General features: G+C 52.4%; 1 protein-coding gene across 1 annotated transcript in view; it reads right to left on the bottom strand.

The window, feature by feature from the left end:
* Cnpy1 (canopy FGF signaling regulator 1) overlaps window positions 1-22,490 on the bottom strand; it is a 44,360-nt gene extending 21,870 nt beyond the window's left edge. Inside the window, exons 1-2 of the mRNA XM_010642266.3 lie at window positions 22,397-22,490; window positions 10,618-10,730 (exon numbers count right to left, since the gene is read on the bottom strand). Of these exons, the coding sequence (XP_010640568.3) occupies window positions 10,618-10,730; window positions 22,397-22,490 (207 nt within the window). The remainder of the gene's footprint in view (window positions 1-10,617; window positions 10,731-22,396) is intronic.
* Window positions 22,491-27,275: the final 4,785 nt, after the last annotated feature.

Genomic DNA, 27,275 nt, shown 5'->3' with positions numbered 1-27,275 from the left:
TTGGCGAGGGATTTAGCTCTTTGGTGCTGCTGCCTGCCTTGCAAGTGCAAGGTCCTGAGTTCAATCCCTGGTACAAAATAAATAAATAAATAGATAGATCCATATCCTTCAGATTTTATTTTAAAAACTCACCAAACCCAGAAAACAGTAAATGTGCATCTGTCTAAGTGGGAGGATATTGGGGGGTGGACAGGATGAGCAAGGTAGATCACAGACCTTTCCCCATGTACATTCGACCCCTCATCTGTAGAGCATGTGTTCCAAGGCTTCTGGTACATTCCTAAAAATCCAAGAAGTACCAAGCCCTAGATGTACTCTCTTCTTCCTCTACATACACACCTGGCCTATGCTGAAACTTTTCTTACCATGTCAGCATGAACTAAAAGATGAAAATTAATTTTCCCATGTTAGATATTTGAGAAGGAAGACCTCGTGGTAAATCATCATGATGAAGGATACACGGAGTGAGCAGAGAATTAGGTGTGTAAAGGCTCATTATGTCACCACAGCACAGAATCACAGCATCTGTAAGAGTGCTTTTAATTGGCTGTAATTTAGACTCCATAGGCTAAACACGCCAACAAATACCCTGTCAATCCCATTACCCATGATTGCCAAACATCAATATTTGTTACTTCTGGGTTTTTGTTTTTGGTACCAGGGATCAAACTCCTGAGGACCTTGCATTCATAAGGCAGGTGTGGTGCTACTGAGCTAAATCTCCAACTGTGTTTCTGTTTTGAGACAGGGTCTCCCTGTATAGCACAGGCTGGCCTCAAACTTGGTGATCTTCTTGTTTTAGCCTCCAGAATTCTGTGATTACAGGTGTGCGCACCACACCCAGCTTCAAACAGTAATATTTGAAAATGACGATTTTATGAGTTTTTCTCAAATTATAAATCTTAGGTACAAAATTCTGTCTTTACAATGTGTTATGTGACATTTCTCCCTGAAGTCTATTTTGGAATGTGCCATTTAATATTTTTGGACCTGGGTTGATTGTAGGCAACTGAAGCCATGGAAAGCAAAACTGAGGATAAGAGACTATTTTATCTCTAGTTAAACTCTCATGGATTACTTTTGTTACTTAAAATTCTCTCTTTGTTCCCCCTCATTGAGTTTATTAGTACATTTTAGGTATACAGTAAAGTTACATTCATTGTTGGGATCTTGTACCTTTTTTTGTCTTTTTTTTGGTACAAGGGATCGAACTCAGGCCCTTGCACTGGTGAAGCAGGCGGTGGAACCACTGAGCCAAGTCCCTGGCCCAGGGATCTTGTACCTTTACATGACAGGTCTTGGTTCTCAATTTTTCCCCTTATGCCTGCCCTCCCTTCACCCCCTCCTCCCTTCCCTATTTACAAATACTTTATTTCCATTTTTTCATTTTCTCATGTTTTTTTTTTCTTTTCCCTTATTTCCTTTCCCCTACCCTTCCCACTTCCCCTACATGTTACTTAAAATTACTAATGAAGAAGCAGTTGAAAATCCAAAGTAGAGTCATCAGACACCTGCATGTTCTACTAACATGACTGTGTGAGACCTGGACTTCTAAGTTGTCACTGCTTCCTATAGGGCCTATGTTGGTCAGCTTTCCAATACTGGGACAAAAACCCTGAGCTAGATAGCAATAAAGGAGGGAAGGTTTTCTTGGCTCATGATTCTGGAGGCCTCAGTTCATGGTCAGATGGCTCTGTGCCTTGTGGAGCCAGCATATTATGGCAGGAAGTAGTAGTAGAAGAAGCTGCTCACCCTACGGTGGCTAGGAAGCGGAGAGACAGGGGGGAGCCTGGCCCCAGCATCCCCTCAGGAGCATGCTCCCTGTGACCTAACTGCCACTCACTAGATCCCATACTTTAAAGACTCCACGGGCTCTCAGGGGTATTAGGCTGGAGACCAAGCCTTCCACATTTGGCCTTGAGGACCCTGGGACTCTCCAGATGTGGTTGTGACCACCAGCGTCAGAAACTCCAGTCTTCCTTTGATGCACCAGGCCAGCTTGAGACCCACCTTGCTAGGCAGGTGATCTTATTAGTGGAACCTGGGAACCCTAAAGTATAAGGGATGACCCTTAAGGCCACATTTTCAGAAAGAGAGAAGCAGCACTCAGTTCCCCTATGGTCAGAGAACTCCTCTGCTGTTTACAGAAAATCGAGGAAAAGGGGTGTGAGAAGGGCCCAAAGAGCCTAATTATTTCTTCACCTGACTCAAGCAACAGTCAAGAGAGTAAGACCTCTTTTAATAGAAAATTTTAAATCTCTCCATTTGAGCTCAGTCCACAACAGCAGCCCTTTAATTGCTTTAAATTCATCTCATGGATTCACGGGGCTGCTGCCTGGGGGCCCAGGTCCATCCATCAGGCAGTGCTACCAGTCCTCATGGCTGTGACACTGGCTCCTGGTCACAGTCACCCTGCTCCTCTGCAGTACGCCAGGCTGCACTGTGGGGGCACCAGCCCAAGGAAAGTGGTTGCCACCACTTGGAGGCAGTGTGAAAGCCTGCAGAGCTTGGCTTAGAGAGAAGGGGATCATGGCCAGCAGGAGGCCGTGGGGGAGGTGACCCCTAATTCAGCTGAAGTCAGAGCCCCCTCCAGTGCCAGGAGGAAAGGCAAATGCAGTCTTTGCTTCTGCAGAGCACCATGTGGATCCCACTTTTTGCAGCACGTACCTTCTTGGCCTTTTAAAACGACTCTTGGACATTAGAGACCTGGTGACAGAGATTCTTCCCCTAGGAGAACACCCTGGGTGCCAACAATGAGTGTTCCAGGATTTAAGAGCTGGGTACCACAGCGGGGGACCCCAATAAAGTGGCTTCAGCAGGGTGGCAAAAAGCACAGCTTGTTATGTGCAGTATTCTGAAGCACACAGATTACATTGCTTGTGCTGATCTAGCCCCTGAGCTGCAGATTCCTGCTGCCACTGTCCTGCTGTATGCACCTTCCCTGGGGCTGGCAGACTTCCATGTTTCCACCTGTATTTATCCCATGGGGCTGGCAGCAAACCACTGCCCCACAAACTGCGGGTTTAAGATATCAGAAGGCCATTTTCTCAGCTCTACAGGCAGAAGTCCAAGACCGAGGTGCCCAGGTGTCCATAGTGCCTGTGCTCCAAACTCCATGCAGGGCTCTCCTCACCTCTTGGCCCCAGACTGTGTCTCTGTTGCCTCACATGTTCTCTGGTGAGGACCAAATGTTCTCTGGTTCTCTTATGAGGGCCCCATTCCAACTCCAGTGGGACCCAGTGTGGTCACAGGCTGAGACTCTTGGCAGGCCCAGGTTCTGAGGGGCATCGCTCAGCCCTATGGCTTCCCCAGCAGAGATGAGGCATCGACCCCCTCACGTCTGCTCGCCTGCCACTCTCTCCCAACTGGATCTAACTACTGCTGCAGCCCCATGCTGCTGGTAGCTGCAGCTCCACACTGGCAGCCAGGCTTCCCAGAGGCAGGGTAGGGATGCATACCCAGCAGAGTGCTTCTGTATACACCATGGCCATGACCTCCCTCAAATGCTGGAGCCCTGGATGGGAGTGAGAATTCCTGATCTCCAGGGTTTCTGAACCCTCAACTCTGTTGCCGGTGAAGCTCCAGAAGGGCTGTATGCTGGGTCCTAGGCATTATAGGACACAGAGCAGGTCCCTTCCTAACTCTACTTGCTGCATGCCGGGGGCCTCATCCTCTGCTGTGGTGACAGCAGAACATTTTCAGCCACAGCCCCAGGTCTTGTAGACACAGGACTGCCCAGTTGGGAGTGGCTGCTTCACACCTGGTTGCATGGGTGGAGGCTTGTGCCAGGTGACTCCAGTGGGCAGAGGCCTCTACTGCCCTCTGAGGGTCCCTCCTCCGTCTGCACGTGGCTCATCCAGGTTTATCCTGGGAGCCTGTGAGTCTAGACACCCAGGCCCAAGTGGCCAGGCTCCCAGGTCGTGCTGTCACAGGGGATGTCCAGTGCAGGAACATTCATTCTTCCCTCCCTGCAATACAGAATTTCTTGTTTTGTGGTACTGAAGATGGAACTCAGGGCTTTTTCACTGAGCTGCATCCACAACCCATTTTATTTTATTTTTATGCCAAGGTCTTGCTAAATTAAATTACTAAGTTGCCCAGCAAGACTCATACATTTTTTGGTACTGGGGATCGAACTTGGGACCTTGTGCTTGTGAAGCAGGCAGCAGAACCACTGAGGTAAATCACCTGCCCAAGACTCATACTTTTTAAAGGGAGAAAATTGGGCTTATGCTCTGGCATGCTATGCTAGTCTTGATTTCAAGCTATGCTGTACTTGATAGTTCACCTTCTCTACCTTCTACAGTAAATGTCTATAATATTAAAATCAAAACTCAAGAAATCAGGTCTGTGTTTGGTTCTGTTTGATACTTGGGCTTTGATACTTGACAGCAGGCTAAATCCGCAGGCTTTTCCCCCTACAAGGTGTGAACTGAATGTTGGGTGTCGGACTAGCAATGTGGTTTGGAAGTTTTAGACCGTATTTAGGCAGCATCCAAGGTCTTCAACTCTTGGACCCTGGCTTGCAGGTTGCAGAGCGTGGCATACTGGGGTGCCCTGGTCTTTACTGGCTGCTTTACGGCTTCCTGCTTGTCCTGTTTCTGCAGCCCGGGATCAGAACCTCCTGTCAGCTGGGGGCTGCAGGCGAGCGGGAACAGAGTCAGCATTCAAAGGGGATAATTCCTGATTTGTATTTCTGCTTCCTAAGAGCTCCCTGCTTGACCCTTGGGAGCACTCACTCTTTTCAGCCACACACAAATGGGCAGACAGCAAACAGGAAATCCCAGCAAGAATGTCAGGCTGAAGGGTGACAGTCTGAAGGGACAGTGGTGACAGGCTGAGATATGCCTCAGCCATGGGCAAAGCTTTGCAGGGCTTCAGCAGCTCCTGCAGGAACATCAGCCCTGATCTAATGACCGCTGTGACCTGGAATGTCCGGCAACCACGGCAGGGACTTGGGGAGTGGCCACCTCCTTGGGGCCTGTGTTACAGTGCAGGGACCAGGTCACCTTGGGTTCCGGACCAGAGACCACACCACAGAATGTGCGTGGAAACTTCTGCTAGAAAAGACAGGTCAGGATCCACTTGGATCCATGCTGCAAAGGATGTCCTGCAAGCAAAACTGATGCTGGAGTTAAAGAGAAGAACACTGTTCTGAAAGCTCAGACCGTTTCTTCACGGCTGATTTATGACAGAGAAAGTCCCATCAATTCCTCCTGCCAGAGAGCTGGGCCCATGTGGGCCACACGACTGTGTGCCCCTCTCAATGTCTTTTGAGCCACTCCCTGAAGGTGGCTCTCCACTCTTCAGACCCAGGACACCTCATGATGTGTCCTTTTACTGTGTGCTCTTTTCTCCTTGTCCTCCTCTTCCTCACAAATGTTGGGATTTGTTTTTCAGTCAGATCCAAGAAACTCTAGGAGCAAAGCCCAGCTCCTAAGGTGTGTGTGGGGGGGGAAATCCATTTCCTCTCTCTGCCCTCAGGAAATAGAGTATGTCACTTTCTTCTTTATGGCTCATTCACAACCCCCAAGTGCACACCCATTCCAGGTGTTTACTCACAGGGAGAGTCTTGTGTCCTCTCACTGCAATTAGACGGCACAGAGACACTGGGACAGACAGACATGCATACACACATGTGTGCACACATGCACAGACACACACACCTGCAGAGCACCTGCCCTCACCTCCGTCACCCTGCGTCTTCCTCCTGGCCACCTGGCCACTTCCCCACTCCATGCAGAGGGCTCCGGAGGAAGCGGCCTGAATCCCCTGGCAGCTTTAGTCCTGGCAGTTAACACATGGGACAGCCCTGGCACCCAACCCTTTGCTCAAGAGAAAGGGCAGATGTAAGAAGTTCACCCTCCTCAAAGCCCTGCCGAGCCACTGTAAGGCTGGGACCAAGGGAGGGGAGGGAAGAGACCTGCAAACCCAGCACCCCCATTGGGGTGGGGAGTCCCTCACTAATAGGCATGGAACAGGTGCCTGCATCCCCCTCCTATTGTCAGCCCCTCCTCCGGTCCCTGCACATCCCTTGTGAAGGGAATGTTGCCATCGAATTGGATTTCCCAGTGCCCTCTACCTAGGCCTGAGGGAAGCTCTAGCACCTCTGACTTCAGGAGAAATGTTAGTGGGGTTAGAGGAAAATGCACACTTTGTAACCACCTGTGCCTGCTTCTGGCAAGTCCCTCCTGCCTGAGTCCATCAAAGGGACAGCTTTTCTGGCCTGTGCTCCCTTCATTGTTTTCTGCCCACCAAGAAGACTAAAATAATCTCTTTACCTTTCAATTTCTTGTCACTGGTCTTCTCCTGACCCCTGGGGACGGTGTAAATTTTTAATCCCTGGGTTTGGAGAAGGAGAGGGTGGCTAACCTTTGTTGAGGCTGTGGTGGAGTCCAGGATACCCCAGGGAAAAGTCCCCCTGCTGGCTCTGCTGGGAAGAGCACAGGTCCCCAGGCCTCTGCCACAGGGATGCCACCCCAAGTGTGCACTCTGCAGCTCAGCAGCCCTGGGGTACAGAGAAAGGAAAGCTGCAAAAATGAAGATCAGGGATGGATGGTGGGTATTTGGGTTTAATCGGCTCTTGGTCTTACTGCTCAGCATTGGCACTCGGAGGTTGGGACCAATAAGCTGCTCCGACATGTGAATTTAGAAGAGAACTGTTCCAGTCATATTGCACTATATTACAAGTTACCCAGCTTCCTGGGTTTCTTATTTTGCCCCCTGGAAGCACGTAGCCACTTGGCTATCAGTCTGAAACACAGGGGGCATTGATCTGGGTGCTAGTCCTATTTAATCTAAAAGAATTCAGGTTTCTCAGCAGATGAAGTTGAAAGGTGATCCAACCTTCTCTAACGCTTTCACTGAGTCAGCCAGCTGGTTGCCCAAGGCACCTCTTAGTGCCCGACTATTCCACCCATATGGCAGCCCCCAGGCTTCCACAGCAACCGGATTGACCACATTTCCTGTCCTGTCCACTTGGAGATAGGCAACTTCCGACTTTTGTGTTTGTGTTGGGTACACACAGACACATACACACATGTGCACACACACATAGCAGTGCACACATGAGCTCATCTCCCATATTTCTAAAATGAAGCAACTCAGGGGCTCTGTTTACTCCTATTAGGTGTAAGAGAACAAAAAAAGCTGGGCGGGGGTGGCGCACACCTGCCATCTCATCACTCACCAGTCTGAGGCAGGAGGATGGCCGAGAGTTAGAGGCCAGCTTGGGTCACATAGCAAGACCCTGCCTCAAAACAACAGCAGCTAGAAAGTGCTTGGTGTTGAACTTGCCATGGTTTGCACAGGACATGGCCTGATTCTGCACTGGGCCAGGGCAGAGGAAGCCTTGGTGTTCCACTTTGCACCTCCTTCCCAGCACTATGGAATCCCTCCAGGCCCTGCCAGGGGATAAGTAAGCCAACTGGCCCGTGTCTGGCAGCCAGAGCCCAGGGCTGCAACACAAAGGAGCAAGCGTGAGCCCACAATGGTCTCCCAGACCCTGTCCCCCAGGAGGAGCATTCATTGACACCCTGATCTTGGAGGTCTAACTTTTGACTTGTAGAAAGGCAGCAAACACTCGCCCAAGAAGCCAACACACAGTATCTGTCTCTGCATAGCCGGGCATAGGACAATTCATTGTTTTGGCCAAAACCACCATTAGTCCAGCTTGCTAACAAGGAAGCAGAGGTGGCATCTCAGTACCACCACTCTGGGTTGTCTCTCTGACCAGATGTGGCCTGTGGCAGCTCAAGGAAACCATCACTGGGGACATCCCCACTTAGCAAAGCCTGCAGGAAGGGCCTCTCACCTGTCACCAGCTACAGACCCCCCCGCCCCAACATTGAAGTTGGAGAGAAACCTTTGCAAGTGGAATCAAAGTACTCATTGTGACAAAGCAGCCTTCAGAAGCAACTTTAGTTTCTTCTTCTTCTTCTTCTTTTTTTTTTTTTTGGTACCAGGTATTGAACTCACGTCCTTGTGTTTTTTAGTTTCTTCTTTTAAAGGGAGGAGAATGGCACATAAACCCTTCAAAGGGAGAGTATTTTTGTTTGTTTGATTTTTGAAACAAAGTCTCGCTATATAGTTCAGGCTACACTCAAACTCAGGACGATCTTCCTGACACAGCCTTGTGAGTTCTGGGATTGCAATCATGTGCCACAGTGGAGAAGGAGAATAATTCCAACACAGCAGAAAGTGCCTCTGTGAATGTAAGGTGGCAGATACTGTATATTACTAAGTCTCTGCTTCTCCAAGCAATCCTATTTTGTAGGCTGTTCCATAAAACTGATAACCTCGAAGGTCTGTCAGCTATCTTGAGGGCAACATCAATTAAGATAAACAGGACTAGTTTTCTCATATTCCCCAGTACCACGCACCCTGCCTGCTGCTCTCTTCCTGCCCTGTGAGGGCCTCAAATCATGGAGGAAGCCATGAAGTCTGCCTTCAAGACCCCAAACCCCCACCCTGGTTCTCTGGGTGTGTGGCAGCTGTCAGAGGTCTTAGTCATGACTTAGGGAGAGGGGGCTCCCTCCCCTGAGGGCTTGCTGTCCACCAGGCTGGCATCCTTGTCCCTGTCCCTTCTAGGTCCCTCTTGAGTCAGCAGCCCCCTAGAGTGGTGCATAACAAGCACATCCTGCCTGAGAGGGGACAGCAACCCTGGGGCCCAGTACAGTGCTAGCTGGACTGTCCCAGTGCAGTGTGCCCCCAAGGCATAGCCACAGGAGGGATGAGGAGCCCATGAAGGCTTCAAGTTCCCATTACGCTTCTAGGAGACAGAGCTGCGACCCTCTGAGGACACCAGGAAACAGGTGTGAGACCCTTATTAAGGAACTCCTTGGAGGTGACCTGGGTACTGTGCTGTAGAGGAGCCAGTGGCTGTGGGTAGCAGGGGCTGTTGGGGCTCAGGGAGGGAGCTGGGGCCCCATCTGTCCTGCCAAGTCCTTCAATGCCCAAGGCTGCCCCTCTGCAGCTGGTCAGGATCCACTAGAATTGAGACCTGGGACCCAGGGCCCCGGATGGGGCAGCCCTTGCTCATGGGATCTGGAGCCAAGGGAAGAAAGACAATGTAAGGGCTGCGCACAGGAGGGGAAGGGTTCTGAATCTGTGACCCTAAAGGCCCATCACAGCTCCCACTACCCAGGCCTCCTGACCTCACATGCAGGACATATAAAAGAAGAGCCATTCCTAACTGGACAGCTGTATTTTCTAGGTGACACAAGTGCTGCCGTGGACTAACCAGGCAGAAGAGAGGTGAGTGGGAGGGGTTTATAGGAAGAGTGGGGAAGGACTCACAGGGATTCACAGAGTTCAGGAGGGTGCAAGCTCCCCCCACCCAGGGCAGGGCTTCTTCAGAACAGGAGCAGCCAGATTGGCCATTGTGTGTGGGATGCTAGGGGCCTCGGGACACCATCCTCTGCCTCTCCTCTCCATCCACACAGCCATGGCCTGGTCTGTCTGTGTTACAGCCCCTGACTGTCCCCTGGGTGCAGTAGGCCTCCCTGGTCTCTGAGTCATCCTCGAAAGCAGAGCATCTGGCCCCTGTGCACCAGCTTCCCAGAGCACTGGGTACTAGGTAGAGCCATGGCCAGCGGATCTGCATGACTGCCTTCTGGTGACATTCCTCTCGAGGGTCGTCCTTGGAGGTCCTTTTAGGGAGGTGAGTCTGGAGAGATCCCTGGTTCCCAGCTGCCTCTGCTTGTTCTTAACTCAGGCAAATGATGTGCTTTCCATTGAATGCCATCCCTCCCCACAGTGCACCCTTGCGAGAGTCTCTCTACCTCACTCATCTTCTCTGGACAGCTACCACCTGGGAAGTTAGAAGTGCAGGGACACCTCTGGTCCATAGTTGTTCTATCTTGAGGTGCCTTGTGGGAGAATGAACACAGCGATGAGAAATCCAAGCCTAGCATCTGCTCAGCTTTGCACAGGCTGCATGACACTGCAGGACAACTTTCTTGATGTGACTGAGAATGACAGAGATAGGTTTGGATTTCTGGGCTCTTAGCCTCTGTACTGGGGTGGGGATTTGTCTCCTAAAAGCAGAACCTAGATGCTCACTAGCACCCACATTTGCAGCCCCCTACCCTGCTTCCCTGACTCCTTCCCCACAGACCCCCACTAACACATCAAATTGAGGTGAGCCCCATGGAGTCATCTTTGAGCAAGAACATTTCTCCTTCCCCATTGGCCAAGTGAAGGAATCAGCCCTGGGAGGATGGGTCACGCCTCCCTTGCTCCCACTACCAATCTGCAGACCTCAGGAGGAGGAGAAGGAACCCAAGAGGAGGTGCTCAGCCTGGAGCCTCCACCCCTCAGCTCCTGGACTCCTGCTGGTCTTGCCCAAGAACCATGGCAGCGCTATTTTTATCATGATGAACAACAGTGCTGAATGTCTTCCAACTTGACAAGACACCAAAGTTAGGTGCTGAGAGAGGCACTTCAATTTCAAGCTTAAAGATTACTTTGGGTCCCCCAGGACTCAGAAGCAATTTAGTGCTGATACCCTGAACAAGAGAAAGGTTAGAAGATTAAGACCAACTGCTGTTTGGATAAATGGTTGGTAATTGCCCATATCCGCAATTATACACTAGCACATAATTTCTTTTCCGCTACCTTTCTCCTCTCCTGTGTCCCATCAGGCCTGATCCGGTAGGAGCCCACCTTGGTCTTCTTCTGCCGAGCTTTGGTGACATCGTACTCCACTTCATCCATCAGGGCCCTGCATGCTGAACAAGACACGGGACAGCTGGTCAGGAGAGAGGCAGTGGGTTCTGAAGGGCGCTGGGCCCCTCTACGCAGTGCACAGGCAGCCAGCAGTCACATGGACTGTGGAATGGGGAGGGTCCTTCACTGCCATGTTCAAAGAACCCTCAGAGACTCGTTTGCCTTGTATTCCCTTTTGTACTTTGTACGTGTTTTGCTCTTTCAAAAGTAGAATATGAGCCTGACTGACATTGCAAGTCCCTGTGGCTGCATTAGATCCTAGCACCCTTTGTACTATGCAGCCCCAAACTGCATCCTGCTCCCAAACATCTACTTCTGCTGCACTGGAGGTCCAAGGGGATGCTCTGGAAGTTACCTTTCATCAGCCACGTGTCTGCCTTTCCCCACTGAACCCATCTTCCTTATCCCCAAGCTCACAGGGCCTTGTCCTCACAGATAAAAAGCAAAGCCACATGGTACCTCAGTATCAGTGGGAAATTGACAAGATTTCCTCTCTCTTCCTTGACTGTGGATGAGAAGCCAGCACAACAGTGCCATCCCAAAGGGATGCAACTGGGCATGGATATACCCAAGCCCACTTCTGCCTGCAGGGCTGAATGGCTTGCCTGGCTGGAGAATGACACACTGAGCCCCTGTCTGATTCAAGCCTGTGTTTCCAAGTCTGCCTATTAGAGCTGCAGGAGCTTCGTGTGCCTGGGATTTGCCTTCGGCACTGTCACCCCCCACCCAGCGCCTGGCACTCTCATCTGATTGTGCCCAGGCTCACTCAGCTGGTGGCACAGCCTGACTGGATAGTGACAAAGGCTGTTGTGGTCATGGAGACGCCTGGCGCACAGGGCTGGCAGCTGTCCAGGCAGCGTGCTGAGGGGGGGTGCTTCCCACGGCCCCAGTGGCACTGCTGGCTAAGAGGGACAGCAGCTTCCGGGAGCCTGATGCCCTCACACATACCCTTGTTGTGCAGGCCAGGAGCTCAAGCCTTGGCAGCTCTCATGTTTGTCCTGTTGACCCTGGTCACTGTGGTTATTGCTGAACTTCAGGTCTGGTGTGGCACTTGGTCCTTCTTGGCCCAAGATCCCAGTGAGCAGGCTGTGTCCCTGAGGCCCATCATTCAGGGTGGAAGGCTGCTTGGCCCTGGTCAGAGGCATCACAGATGATGCCAGCATTTAGCATCTCTGTATGCAAAAGTGGAGAAGCAACAGTCACAGTGACCTCCTGTCCCTCAGGTCACTCCTTTTCCTTCTCTCTCTAGCTAGGAGAGGCCCTGTCCCTTGGCATTAGAACCCACATTCTGGAAACTTCCTGCAGCTGGGATATGGACTGGAGCTATCTCAGGTATCAGTTGTAGGGGACGCCAGGGACACTGAGTGAAGAGCTCTTGGCTGGGCCCTCCAGGGGGCTCAGTGTCCTCTTCCTGGGGGAGAAGATAAAGCCACACATCAGAAAGGACAAGGTCTTGCTATTTGCTGTCAGTCTCTGACCTACTCTTCATGGAGTGGCTTTACCAGCTGCTCCATCATGCGGTCTCCTTGGTCACTGCTGTGCCTTCCCCCTCTGCTGGAGACCCTGACTAGGGCCTGGAGATGAGCCTGGGAACCGTGTTCCCATGTCCCTGCTCTCTGTCCCTGCTCGGCAGGCTGTGTGGTATCCCCAGTCTCAGGAGCCCCCAAGGCTGGCCCTGCCTGACCATGTGGAAAGGAGCACATCATGGTTATCAGGGCCACAGTCAGGGCCAGTTCCCTGCTCTCAGCTATCCTGGGGGCCACACAGGTTCAGGAAGCCAGCCTCCTAGGTGTGATCACTGTGTCACTGAGCACCCCCAAGTGCCTTGAGTAGTCAGGTGATAGTGGCAGGCCCAGGTCACAGCCATCATCCAAAGAGGGGACAGTATCTCTAGAGGCTTGGATGGAGCAGGGGAAGGAGCACTGGTGAGTGGCCATGCAGAGTGACTTTGAATGGTCCATGTCCCTCAGGGGAAGGACTAGTCCCCAGGCTGGAGACCCTTCCAGCCATAGGGTCACACTCACTCTCAGTGGAAAACCCACATCCGGGGATTGACCATGGCAAGACAGAAAGCCTGGCTGTCAGTCACTGGGGACTATTCAGTCCACAGAGCCATTTCCGGGCCCATATGTTTTCTGGATGGTCTGCTCCCCACTTCCTCAGGTGTGATGGGAACACAGGAAGGGGCCCAGGGCTCAGCCAGGTGGGAGCTGGGGCATCAAGGACTGACATGGCTGCCGCCCAGCCTGCCTCTTTGTCACATGGTCAGTTGCCCAGGACCTCAGCCTCAGAGAAGGGACTCACTTTGCACAGTCCAGCAGAGCTTCCTGGGTCAGGGCAACCTTGTCACATGGGGAGCTGTGGCTTCCCTTCTGGATGGGGGTGGGCTCCCCATGGAAGGGTGGCTCCAGAAGAGATCATTTCCAAATTCTGCCCCAGGTCACAGAACAAGTTAGCGAAGAGTCACATCAGCGACCGGGCTGCAGATTTCTAGTCCGGCATTAATTTAAATGTTAATCTGAAATCTTCACTTAAATCACTGGAGTTTAGAGTTTATTAGAGCAGGCAGCAGGAGCGGGGCCTCATGGGGGCAGCGGCGGGTCGTGGTGCCTGCCAGAGGGCGAGCCCCCTCCCAGCCGACCCAAAGCCTCTCCACCCCATGCCTCCCTCCCTCACCCTCCGTTCCTCCCTGTCTCTTTCTAGGAGAAAGACCTGGGAGCTGTGAAGAGATGGCAGAGTCAGCAGGGCAGATTCAGAGGAATCTTGGGGGTTCAGGTCCTGGACCTTCTCCAGCCAGCTGACAAGAGGTGACTGCTAGTGCCTTGTCCCAGCACTGTTCAGGCAGCCTGGAGTCCCAATGGAAGTATTTACGTGGCAGGAACAGGCAAGGAGCGGACCGGGCCCCACTACAGCTGCTTCCTCCTACAAGAGTTAACAATCAACAAGCATTTGGACATCAAGTTGTGAGGCAGTCACCAAGTACAAGTGACAGCCATGCCCTGGAAGGCCAGCCTCTGTTGGGGTGATCAGTGAGCTCACATGGGTGCAGAGGGATCGCAAGCAAGGGCATCCAGGACCAGCAGGACCTTCTGCTCCAGCCACACTGGTCAGCCAGAGTGACTGAGGAGGGCTGGTATCACAGGATACAGGCTCCATGGGATCCCCTGAGTCCTCCAGGGTGTAGGAGCCAGGCATGAGCAGCCACATAGGAATAGAGGGGAGTAGGAGCTGTGCAGGAGTCACCTCCGGGCCATCCTAACCTTTCCCCAGGTACCCGCCTCTGGGCTGCCTACATGCACATAGGCAATACCTGCAGGAGACTCCCAGCCCCTTATCCCTCCCTGGCTGGGAAGCTAGTGGAGCTTCCACCTGAGTTGGGCTGAGGCTGTGCAGGTCAGGTGGGTAGGGCAGATGGGCTGCACCCACAGAGATTGGGATGGCACTAAGAAAGTAATAGGACGAGAGGGATGAGTGGCCTGGCCAGGCAAAGCTTGTGGGGAACCATGTTTGCAGAAGCCTCAGTGGAGGAGGAGCCTGGTGAGGTGGAGGAACAAGCGAAGCCCGGAGCCCAGGACCCTGAGAGAAGGGGAGAGGTGGAGGTGCTGGGGGCTTAAGGACAGACTGAAGAGAGGGAGCCACATGGACCCTGCGGGACTTGAAGTAAGCAACACTGGATGTTTCCAAGGTCATTTCGGCCTCAGCCAGAACAGACCAAGGACCAGGGCAAGTGGCAGAACTCTGACGGAAAACCAGGAGACAGCGATTGTCAGCTCCCATCCCACTTCCTCTTTCTCTATTGCTAAAGTCCTGCTCTTGTCCAGTAAAAAAGCATCTGTATGTCAAAAAAACTGACCTCTTTCCAGCTAATTCCAGCCACTCTGCTCATCCTGCCCACTGCTGGTTTGGGATGGGCATGTGTTGTGATGTGATGTGAGGGCAGGCCTGGTGGCAGTGTCTGCACAGCTCAGCACCTCATTCCTGCCTTTGATTGGTCCTCTGCAGGTGATAGCTGGAGGTGTGGCAGCCAAGTGGCACCATGAGGGAATCAGTCTAAAATGTTCATCAAGAGCTGGGTGGGCAGACAGAAGCTGGTACTTTGACTACTTTGTTGGTATCACCGTGGGCTACTTTGCTTACTGGCTGTGTTTGTGTGACTGAATCCATTTCTTCTTGCTGTTTAAGCCACTTTGATTAGGATTGTGTCATTTGCTTCTGAAACCTGTGCTGGCTTCAGCAATGTATTTCTTTCCTGCCATCACAAGGGCACTGACCAGGCAGCCTTAACAGCAAAGTCTCTTTCTCATGGCCCCTAGAGACTGGCAGCCTGGGGTCACAGTGTGGGGTCACTGTTCCTTCCCCCCTGAACTTGCAGGCACTGCCTCTTCCAGTGTGCTCGTGTGGCTGTTACTCTATATGCATCTGTGTCCTGACATCTGCCTATGGGCATCAGGACATCAGTGGGGTCGGCTCACAGCCCACTCCTACACTGCATTTTCCTTGAACTACACCTTTAAAGGCCCTATCTCCAAACAGCCACAGGGCCAATTAGGGCTTTGACATGCATTTGGGCCACGCAGTTGGACTCCAACAAGTAATCTCAGCAAAGTTTGATGTCCTGTACCACTCCTGGTTGTCCCTGCAAGCTTTGAGATATCACTGCAGTATGGAGCTCAGAGCCTCAGACCCCTGCACTGGGACATGTGATGAGATTTGTTTGGTTCAAAATCATCAAGTCTGAGCCCAAACAGTCTTGCCCAACAGTCAGCCATTTAGAAGGCAAAGGTTGCCTGGCACTCAGATTGCCTGACTGTCTTGGTCTGGCCCACCAGGGACTGGCGTGGAAAAGCAATTGAGAGGTTTGGTGGAGACAGGTTGAGATCCATTCTCTGGGTCCAGGAAAGGCCTGGCTTGTCCTCTGCCATGCTTTAGCTGGACGAACTCAGGGCAGTGTTAGCAAGGACACGCCGGCCAGAGACCGAGGACCATCCCACTCTGCAGTCAGCGCTGGGCAGCCATTCAGGAGCAGCAGGTGGAAGTGGAGGCTCCGCCAGCTGGTGTGAGCAAAACCAGGCCGGAGGCGCTGCAGAAACTGCAGGCTCGGCACCCCCCACCCCATCACCACGGCAACCCGTGTGCAGGAGGGACTCCCCATTGAGTTTTAACCCAAATTGTATTTTCCAGGTCTAAAATCAGAGCCACTGTGAACAGAACTCATTTTAACAACTTTAAGATGCTCTCTGGCTGTGAGGCAAAGACGATGCGTGCATGACAGGAGAGAAAAAGGGTACAAACCCTCATTCACAGTCTAGCCGGTGAGCTGTGGTCACTCAGAGCCCCAGCATGGGCACAGTTCTCCTGCATTGGCTAAGGAAGGTAGGTGAGGTTGGAAGTGGTGGTGGAGGAGTTTGTCTTCCAGGAAATGTTCTAGTTTCTCTATAACTCTGTTTACCTCCATCCTTAAGTATCTCTGATGTCAGGGAAATAACTTGGGGTTGCTAAGGGGAGAGATAATTATGATTAGAACGACAATGCTGTTTACCCTGCCGGAAATGTGGACACATGGGTGTGAAGATTCCTGGAACTAGCAAAAAAGGGTCCTTGATCAGCCCCCCAGGTAACCAGAAACCCAGTCTATCTATATACTGCTTGATCTGAGTTTATTTTATTTATTTATATTTTGCTGCGCTGGTGATGGAACCAGGGCCTGCACGTGCCAAGCAAAGGCTTCACCCCTCAGCAGCATTCCCAGCTCCAAATCTCATTATCACTTTCTCCTATATTTAGTTCTTCTCATTGATGACTCCTCGAAAGATTTTGTTTCAAGTTTCTTGAGTACTAAATTTCTATAAAATACTTGGTAGCATTAAGAAATGCCTGGAAAAGCACAAAACAAGCTGTTTATCACTTGGCTGTTGCACAAGAGGAGGGGCAGGCTATTCTAGCTCTGGCCCCTGTCTCTTGAGCCCTTGTCAGTGCAAACCAGTCATTATGTGATTAAAGGCTCCAGGGACTTCAGCACCAGCTTGATCCTGTGGAAGCTAGGGACCGCATCTAGGGACAATCGCTGCTGTCCTCAGAGTGCACAGACACCACTGCACACCTGAGCATGTCCTTGGGTTTCAGATGGGGAGACTGGGCAGATACTGTTATTATGCCCATTTCATGGATGGAAAACCAAGGCTTAGAGTAGGCAGGTTGGGACTGTCAGCTGGGCAGGGCTACAGACCCATGATGTCAATGCTGGCCAAGTCCAGGCTTACGCACCATGCTACCCATACCTGTTCACATCACAAAGAGGCATTCAAGGGCCAACAGCAGAGCTCACACATAGATTCTCTCCTGAGTTTGGTGGTGAGAGCAGGCTCCTAAACTGCTTTTTATGCTGGATCTTCGGAGCTCATAATGGGGCTATCATTGCCACTGATGCTAGCATGGCTATGGGAAGCAGCCAGCACAGAGTGCAAGAGAGCATTTCATCAACCAGGGAAGAAACCCATGCACTCCTAAACTTTCCCTCTCGTTTTGCCTCCAGCTATCCCACAGAGCAACTGTAGGCCCGGTATCTGTGTGGTCTGAGGAACCATGACAACCCAGAGCTGAGGGAAAGTCTAGGGCAGGCCATGCAAATGCTGTGCGGCCTTACAACAGGAAGCTGACTTCATCCTCTGTTCGGCAAGTCTGCTGCGCCCATCAGCAGACTCCACCATTGCCAAGGCATTTCAGACACAGCTGAAGGCTCTGCACCTTTCCCAGGGGCCTCAGACGTCTGCCATGCCCAGTGAAAAGGTGAAGTCCCCCCAAAAGGCCAAAGAATACCCATGACAGTTCCAGCAAAGATGATGGCCCTGCCAGAGATATCATTTTGAGAGTGGTGGGTCAGCCCCTTCTGGAAGGCAGCTGGCTTCCTCATGCAGGGACCCACATCTGAGGAAAAGCGGGGATACCCATTGCCTCCCTGGGGCTGCTGCCAAACTGTAGAGAGCTCTGTGATGGGGCCATGGGCTCTGATTCAGAGCTTCTCCTATAGGAACATCACGCAGAGGCTCTGGATCTGCAGACTACAGCCACAGAGGCCAGTGAAAGACACCTTTTGGTCACACTCCTAGGAGACACCAGCTCCAGACAGCCTGTCGCCTGCCTCACCTGATTAGGACAAGCTGGTCAGTTAGTCACTTGGGGCCAAGGGAGGAGGCAGCGGACAGCAGAGAGTGAAAGGATAGGAACACTTAGGCCTTGGGGACAGGCACCTTGGCTCCCTGTTGGAGCTGGCCCTCCTGGGACAGCCACTTAGTCTAGATCCTTTGCTGTATAGGTTTGTAGTTCTTCCCACCCCACCACTGGCCTCAGGCTCAGGTGCAAGACATCCCTCTGCGCAGTTGGCCCTCTGGTTCTGGTTCTGAGCCCTCAGAATTAGCTAACTGCAGCTGGGCAGTGTTTGCCTCAGTCCAGAATCCATACCGGTGCTTCCCCGCTGCATGCCTCCAGCACAGAGCACAGCTGTGGCACCGTCTGGGGTACACAGTCTTGGGGAGATGTGCATGGGTTGTGTGAATGCCACTCTCCTCTACAGCGGGAAGCTGAGCACCTGCAGACATGGGGACTCTAGGGGCACCCAGGGATGTCTGCAATGTGGCAATAACACAGCCAGCTCTGAGCCTGGCCTCATGAGGCTCCCAGCTTCCCCCTCACCCCATACTGCTGCAGTCATAAGAGGAGGACACATCCCAGCAGCCTCTGGGCAGATCACAGTGAGCCACAGGGGACATCTCAGAGCTGTGTTCAGCCGGGATCCTGACCCGAATCCACAGCAGCTTGGAGTCAAGTGCCACTGAGACTGTGTGGCTGCTTGTTAGTGACAGCCAAGGGACACAGTGCTGGAGAAAAATAAGGCTATGTGAACAGAGGGCAAGTGACAGGGAAACAGGAGACAAAGGGGCTGGGCCTGTGAGGTCATTATGCCCCGTTTCGTGGCCTCATAGACATTTCACTGGGCACAGTTGGGAAACTCCCTTTTGAATCCAGCCCCTCCCTCTGCTCTTGAAATTGTCAGAGACAGCCGGGCACCCCATTCTCCATACCCCGTCCCCCTAATAAAAGCCTGCTTTCAGGTGTTTCTGTCTCTGGCTTAAAGAACTGGGGACCCAGCAGCTGTTCACAGGCGATGGTTGATGACAGTCTCACTCCATCCTTTTTGTCTGCTTGGTTTTTGAGAAAGGGCCTTGCTATGTATCCCAGGCTGGCCTTGAACTCGCAGTGATCTTCCTGCCTCAGCCTCCTGAGTCTTGGGATTACAGGTGTGCACCACCACACCGGGTTTGACTTCATCTTTTGCTCTCAGTCCTACAGCCTATGTGACCACACAGGAACTGCAAGGCCAAGTGATTTCACTGATATCCACAGTGAGGCTCGTTTACCCCCCCCACCTCTTCTCTCCACAGCCGAGGGCTGCGTGCCCTGGGCAGGGTGCTCTGATCCCATGGCTCCAAAGGACCCCTGCTTTGGGGGCACCATCCAAACCTAAGGAGCATCCTTGCTGTCTCTGATTCCAAATGAACTTGTTAAAGCATTTTTAGTGTAACAAAAGTGGATCAATCCTTAGCTGGTAGATGTCACTAAATCAATGGCCCAAGGGTCCCTCTCTGAGGGCTGGTGAGAGGTCTGCCAGCAGTGACATGAGATACAGAGATAGAGATCAGCTCTATTCACCAGTCTGAACCCCTTGGCAAGAGGACAGGGCTGAGACTGGCTGAGTGTGTGGGTGGCCTTGGAGAAGCAGGGACCTGCAGCAATGCCTTGCTGGAACCCACCTTACAGGGCCATCCCAGGACAAGGAGGAATCCTGCCTCAGCCTTCTCTCCAAGGAAGGGATGTGAGAGGATGGCAGAAATAAACTCAACAGATGCAGCCCAGGGTGAGCCCTGGGGTGACCCCATACAGGGGTTGGGAAGGAGCTGGGGATGAGCCCACAACCCCAGAAGCTGTGCCCCAAAGCCACAGCTTTTGGTCTTCTATGAGGGGCTCAGTAACCAAGGACACAGGATGGGTCCTGGAGGGTGTGCACGAGATTCTCAACACACCACTGATGCTCGTGAGTTCACACCATGGGCACACTTACACGCATCACACCCAACACGCCAGGGACACTCACATTGTCCATGCTTAGACTGTCCCAAAGCAGAGGGGGTGGGAGGTGGCCAAATCAGAGCCGAATGTGTGTTAGAAGCTGGGCCTGGCTGGGCAGTCAGTGGGGTGGACTGGAAGGGTGTGTCCCCCTCCTGGTCCCTCCCTGCTCTCTGCTTCTGGAACATGTGACGTGAGCAGCTGTCCTCCTGGCCGATGTGGACTGAATCCTATAAATGCTCTGAGTGCTGGGCACAGGGTCTCAGCAACATGATGGAATTCCCTGCTAGATACAATGTCCCTAACCCCACACCCTAAAAGGCTCTTCCCATCAGATAATAAATCACTCCAGGGAAACAAAGACCCAGCTTTCCCACCACAGAACTCTCCCACCTCTAGTCCTTCCCACTGGGAAATTTAAACTTTCCAACAGATTTAAATTTCACCTCTGGCTGCAGCCAAATATTTACCTCCACTATGTTCCCCCCTTGCCCATATAAAACCTCACCCAGCCAGCCCCTCCCTCTACTCTTGAAATTGTCAGAGACATCGGGGCACCCCATCCTCCACACCCCATCCCCCTAATAAAAGCCTGTTTTCAGGTGTTTCTGTCTCTGGTTTAATTCCCATCCTCTCAGAAAGTGAAAAAAATGCACACCTGTACACTTCACACACATACTCACACACCACTGACTCCACAGGGAGGGAGGCATCAGAGAGCACCAAGGGTACCATCTCTCCTCAGTAGGCTGTTTATCCCAGAGGCCTTTGCGTTCATTCTGAGCTCCTTCCCGCCAGACCTAGCTGAAGCATGGGCTGAAGACAGCCTCAGGTCTGGCTTGCTCCAAGGACACTGATGCTCAGCAAAGGTCCCAAAAGTCACTGTCCTAGTAGCAGATGAGCAAAGTCCACCAACTACAGCCCCGCCTCCAGATCCTCTGGTCTCACCCCATGGGGCCTTCTCCTGTATGTGTGTGGTGCTGGGGATTGAACCAGGGCCTTCACACTGAGCTACATTTGCATCCCTCTGTATTTTTATTTTGAGACAAGGTCTCACTAAGTTGCTCAGGTGGGGCTCACCCTTGAAATTCTCTTGTTTCAGCCTCCCAGGGATTATAGAGAATATTCCCTCTTGGGTGGGGGGACAAGAGAGAGAGAAAAAACCTAAAAGAAAGATATCATCAGAAGCTGGCGCTCACACAGGGGCGTCCATGTCACCCTCTGTCCTGGGGTCTCTCCTCGGCCCCACCTCACACCCTGATGCCCAGCCTGTCTTGGGGTGTCACTGCCCCTGTGTGCCCAACCCTGTACCTCATGTGTTCAGAGCACATCACAAGTCAATACTTTTGCATGCCTTGATGCACGGTGGTATACCACACCCTGCTCTAGGATAGCATTGCCAGGCCTCCTGGGCTTCATCTTCCTTGAGCCCTGTCCCTCACAGCCCTGCTCTGTCCCCCATCTTCCTAGCTGACCCTCTCTCCCTGGGATGTGTGATCACACTCAAGCAGGAACTTCTGAGGTCCCCCAGTGAAACAACCTCAGATATTGCATCAGACAACAGGGTGGGTCTTTGGTTGTGGGCTCCTTAGCTGCATCTCTGGTTGCCTGTGCTCAGGGTGTGGGGTGGAGTGGGTGCCAGGCTATAGGAAGAGGCTCTCACTAACACCCTAGTGAGGGGACATCCCAGGAAGACCCAGAACCCGACCCCTCTGGCTCTATCCCATCCTCTCTCTCCTCTTTAGCCTCAGCCAACTCCCCCTCCGTTGGCTCCCATTGGCTGCACAGTCCCCCACAATGCCCCAGTCCTTAGCCACTGTGCACACCCAGGCACCTGATCCTACTCCCCCTCAGCTCCTCTCAGTCCCAAGCCTGGTTGGGGAAGCCAGCTCAGCTCAGTCAGAGATCCCAGACAGAGCTGGGATGGGCATAATGACCCACTGCAACCCAAAGATGCCACAGCCATTACGAGGGGCCACAGACATTCCAAGGCACCAGGCAAAGATCAGAGTGCCCCACCCAATACCCAAGATGCCACTGAGCCCAGAGCTGGCCCAGAGCAGCTCATTGCCAGCCACACTGGACACCCAGGATGCCATACCTCATCACCCCTATTCAGCCCAGTCTCACCTGGACACCCACACCTCCAAGGCTCTTGTCAGACACACACACACTGCACTTGGAGTGACAAGTAAGCCTTTCATGACTGGTTGGGGATGGCACCCATCAGTGTCAGGGGCAAAGTCACACCCAGACACCCAGGGTGTCTTTACATCAGTAACTAACCAGTGACCAAGAACTGATGGACCCTGAGAGACACTGCCAAAGTGCCCAGGGATTGAAATGCAGAAGCCCCAAACCCTCCAGTAAGCCGGTGCCCTGCAGCCATCCTAAATGTGTCTGGGAAGGAAACAAAACCCTGGCTCAGGGAACCAGGACCCACAGAGGCAAGGCTGGTTCCAGGCACTGAATAGGAACAGTGGTGGGGGGAGGCTTCTGCTGTGGATCTGAGATGGATGACAGGGCTGGAGCTGTGGAAGGCACTCACCACCACAGCGCACATCAGGCTCCTTCGATCCCATGGCACCCAGCAGCAGGACTTGCAGAAGCAGCAGGGCCACTGGCAGTCGTGAGGGCCCCATGTACTCGGTACAGCAGGGAAGTGGCAGACACAGGTGGCTCGGGTGTGGATAGCCAGAGACACCCTGCCCCCACCTGCAGGGCCACCTGGGTGCCTTTGGAAGTGCGTGGCAGCCTTCCAGCTGCCATCCTGCCCCTGGATCCCGCCCCCAGGTCCCCAGCTCCTTCACAGGTCCCACCCACCTCTGGCCCAGCCCCTCTGTGGTCCCACTGGTGCTGCACCTGGGCCTCACTGCATTGGCCTAGAAGCCCAAGCTGAGCCAACCCTGCAACCTCATCCTGCCACACCCTCCAATCTGGATTCTTAACCCTTTCCCCCACCTCTGGCCCCACTCTGTGGTCACCAGCCATCCTCTGGTCCTGACCTTGTCCCGTCCCCTGATCCTCACATCCCTGTAGGTGACTGACATCCACTGGCAGGAGTGGGGCTAGCATTTGGTGGGGTTTTATGAATCTTTGTAATTCTGCTCAGTCGGTGATGCTGTGAACTGAGGACTGCTGTAAGGGCAACACATGTTAAAAACAAAACGAGAGTAAAATATACAGCCTTATTGAATACCAAGTAAAGATGTGAATAAAGACTTCTGAGACTGAAGAGTTTATGCTACTGACAGCTGGGAAAGGTGATGAAGCTTCTGATCATGTGTAATGGTTCCCCCACCCCCAGAATAATTTCTAGGTGACCATTTGCATAGCAGATGCACTCTGGGCAACCAAGTTTTCCCTTCTGCACTCTGTCCCCACCCCTTGAGAGAGTGCACGGGGTGAAAGGATATCTTGAGCTGTGTGTTCTCCTTCCCACCCCCAAGAGGGTCAGGGTGCAGCCTGGAAGGGTTGCTGGTGTGCTGGCATTGTGTAGAGGCAGGTGGGAACTGGGGCAGATTACGTGGTGGGATGAGGTGGGTGCTGGGGAAGTGTGAGCCTTTGAGGAATGGAGGGAAGGAGCCCAAGGGATTGTCCTCTGGACTGAGCAGCTGCAGCCTGCATTGCCATCCCCTATGGGTTTCAAGGCCAGAACCCCAGATGCTCCTGTGGGAGGAGCCTGGGCTTGTCACTGGGACAGTCCCTGAGCAGTGTTCCCCAGTTTATGCCTCAGCTGTTTAGTCTGTGGTTCTATAGTCATGGCGTCCACAGCTTGGGAAGGGGCCCATCACATGGGGATTACATTAGAGCCCTGATGATGGCTGCTAACTCTGGGGTCCCAGAAAAGGAACACTGAGGCCAGTGACCTGCATTCATGCTGTGTGACCAAGGTGTCTGCAGCCCCTATGCCTCTCTTCCTGACCTGTAACAAAATGAGTGTTTCTATCCAAGGGTAGGGTAAAGTGCTTAGTTTTAGAGTCCTTTGTCCCAAACCACCTCTGAGATGTGGCCAGGACCTCTCCCCTCCCAAATGGGATAAGGAGGAAGCTTGTAGCCACTGCTGATGGTCCCTTGCCCAAGATAGACCCACCCATGTAGCCACAGGAATAAGCTAAATGATACCTGTCCTTCACTTGGCCTAAACTGTCCCTTAAGAAAAGTGTCACAAGCAAGCTGATATGGACACAAATCCAAACCCAAAGTCACTTGTAGTAGCTGACCTGGGAATTCCTGGGATGGGGCATCCAGGGCGCCAGTGCTGCCTCACATCTGGGAGCTGCAGTGGGGGTGAAGTGACAGAAAGCTGGGCAGGGGTGGGACCCTCCTCCTGGTAGCAGAGCTGCACTACCCCAGCCTCTGAGGAGGGGCTTGGAAAGGTATACTCCTTCTCCAGCCTGGAAAAGGTACTTTTGAGACTGAGACCACAGAATGCAGGCCTCAGTCCAACCTGTCCTCTCTGCATGGTGGTGGCCCAGGGGAGCTGGAGGAGAAGCCCAGCTCACACTTCTGCTCCCATGAACATCACCCAGGCTTCTGCTCCCACCTCCTGCAGGTGTGCACATACCATTCCTGGAAGAGGTATATGGCATTCCTGGATCTCACCCTCCCAGCAGGAGCAGCAGCAAGGGTGGTGGTTGCTGAGCTTGCAGTGGGCACCAAGATGATTCCACAGCCACCCTGCAGCATTCCTGCCTCCATGGCATCTGTGGAGGCTGAGGCCAGGCAGCCTTTCCCATGTAAACTGGCTGGATTTCCTCTTAAATAGATGCTATAAATGCGTATTAACACAGCATTTCCCATTTAGAGGGTTTCACAGCAAGGCATAGTGGAAAATTTACCCTCCAGGCGAAAAAGAATGAATAAGAAGAAAAAGAAGCCAATAACCTCTCCCCTCTGAGGCAGAAAGTGGCCTCTCATTTGCAGGAGATGTATTTTCTATTCCTTGAATTGTTTTGTCTCTTTTACTTAGACTGGAAACCTCCTGGGCAAGGTCACGTGACCTGTCTGCCCCAAGCATAACCAACAATAACTCGCTTTAAACTAAAGTGTGTGTGTGAGTAGAGCCACAAATATCCGGGGAAGAGACAGCACCAAGGCCTGGTTTGGCCATGCATCCCTGAGTAGATAAGAAGTGACCCCCTTTTCCCTTTCCCAAAGCAGGGGCATGGGACAGCTCAGAAGCTGGGGTCTCATCCCTAGCACCCTCACACTTGCAAGGTTCTGGCAAGGACCAGGGAGCAGCCAAGTCTGGGGCAGCTGCCTCCCTGGAAGGAGCTGGGCTTTCCCCAAGGTGGCTCCAGAGCACAGAAAATAAGGTGAGGTGGGCTCTCTGTCTTCCACTCCCTTTTCCTCAGAGTATCTGTGAGAACACTGAGCAGAGTGCATGGGTTCCTGGGGAGAATTCTTGTCAAGGGCAGAAGCCTTCCTGGACCTCAAGCAGGAGCTACAGGACTGGGACAGACTACAGAGGCTAAGAGTGGAGCGGTTCGTGCTTTGTCTACACTGCAAGCCTGAGCCCAGCCTCCAACCTTATGGCAGCGCCTGTCCTCTCCATCAGGATGCTGCGGCACTGTGGGAACTGCAGAAGGGACTCCTAGGACAAGGCTTGTTTGCCCCTCCACCCACCTCTTCCCTGGTCAGGGATGCTGCAATGCCCAGGGGAGAGGTCTCAGTGACCACTGCAACCTGAGTGACTGCCAGACTCTCCAAGACTCAACCTCTCCACCTGCAGAAGGGAGGAATCTTGCTGAATGCACCCCAAGCAGGGGAACAAAACTGGGCAGAACTGGTCTTTTCTTGGTGGAATGTCAGCTGTTCCCACAATGTGTCATACAATGTCACTTGCCATATTCTGGGGCTCCTGTACCTTCCTGTGTTTCTCGCCCTGGGAACCTCAATCCCAACAAAACCCAAAAAACCGCTCGTCTCTCCTGATCATTAACTTCTCTGGTAGTGGCAAAGATTGAGTCAGATCTCAGTTCTGATCCAGCTGTAATGGGCTTAGAATCCTCAGGGCCTTGTCGCTGGCACCATGAGTCTATGCTCACCGGTGCTCACACCAGTAAATGACATCCAAATGGGTCACAAACAATATCAGATTTGCATTTTGTACATTTTCTCCATTTCCCTGGGAATAATCGAAGCTGTGTGCTCAGCTTCATCCTTCCCCAAGACACGTCTTGTGTGTGCCATGAAGGGAGTCTGGGAGGGCAGTTACCCAACTCTGAGGGCACTGTGCACAGGGTTGGAAAGGCCCCTGTGCATCCGGGCAGGACCCACTCACAGCACACTTTGGGAACTTGCTTTTAATTCGGGGCTAAATCTGACCTTTTAGGCTGTTTGTGCACACTTGTGTGTTCCTGTGTACATGTGTGCTGCCAGGGACATCTCACTTGTTTGGCATGTTTATCAAACTAGCACAGTGCCAGATACCCCTTGAGGTGCACCAGGAAAGCAGCTGCCTGTAGCCTTCCTGCCTGGACTCACACAAAAGTAGAGCCTCTAACTTGGCAAATTGTCTCCAGCACCACTGAGACTGCGTCTCTAAACAAGTGGGTGCCTGTGGCCTGCGGATTCTTGGCACTTCAATGCTAGGCACAGTTTGGGGTGAGGAAGTGGCTTGACCCTGCTCCCTGCTGTGCACACTTAGCCACACACGCCCCCTCCTTGGCCTCAGGACAAGGACAGCATGGGCCTTGCCAACCAGTGTCTCGTGATCACTGAGGTCTTCACACTGAGCCTCAGTTGGCCAATCCCGCATCCTTTCTCATGTGCATTCTGTAATAAAGGACTCAGCTTGGGCTGGGGATTTAGCTCAGTGGCTCCATGTCTGCCTTGCAAGTACAACGTCCTGAGTTCAATCCCTGATGCCGCCAAATCAACCAATCAATCAATCAACAGTAAAGGACTGCTTTTCCACTCGATTTTCTATGCCCATTTTAATTCACACCCAGTGTCTCTGGGTAGGCTTCCACTCCCCTGCAGTGCGATAAAAGCTCTCTAGACTGGCTGGCTAAACCAGAACTTCTTTGAGTCTCCAGGTTCTGAATTCAAATCTCTTCTTGATTTACCATCTCTCTTTTTGTATACGGCAACCTCTGGGAGCTTCCAAAACAAAGAGGATGCTGTGAAGATATTTCTTGAGACCTTGTGGAATTAAAAATATCTCAAACCTTTCTGCCTTCATATTAGTTGATATATATATATATATATTTTTTTTTTGTTTGTTTGTTTGTTTGTTTGTTTGTTTTGTTTTGTTTTTTGAGGCAGGGTGTCACTATGTAGTGGAGACTGACCTGGAACTCACTATGTAGCCAGACTGGTCTCGAACTCACAGTGATCCTCCTGCCTCAGCCTCCCAAGTACTGGGATTGCAGGAGTGCACCACCACACTCGGCTTTTTTTTTTTTTTTTTTTTTTTTTTT

This window comes from Fukomys damarensis, unplaced genomic scaffold (assembly GCF_012274545.1).
Source record: "Fukomys damarensis isolate Sample0158 unplaced genomic scaffold, DMR_v1.0_HiC HiC_scaffold_16, whole genome shotgun sequence".
Lineage (NCBI taxonomy): Eukaryota > Metazoa > Chordata > Mammalia > Rodentia > Bathyergidae > Fukomys > Fukomys damarensis.
This window is presented reverse-complemented; position numbering and strand designations above follow the sequence as displayed.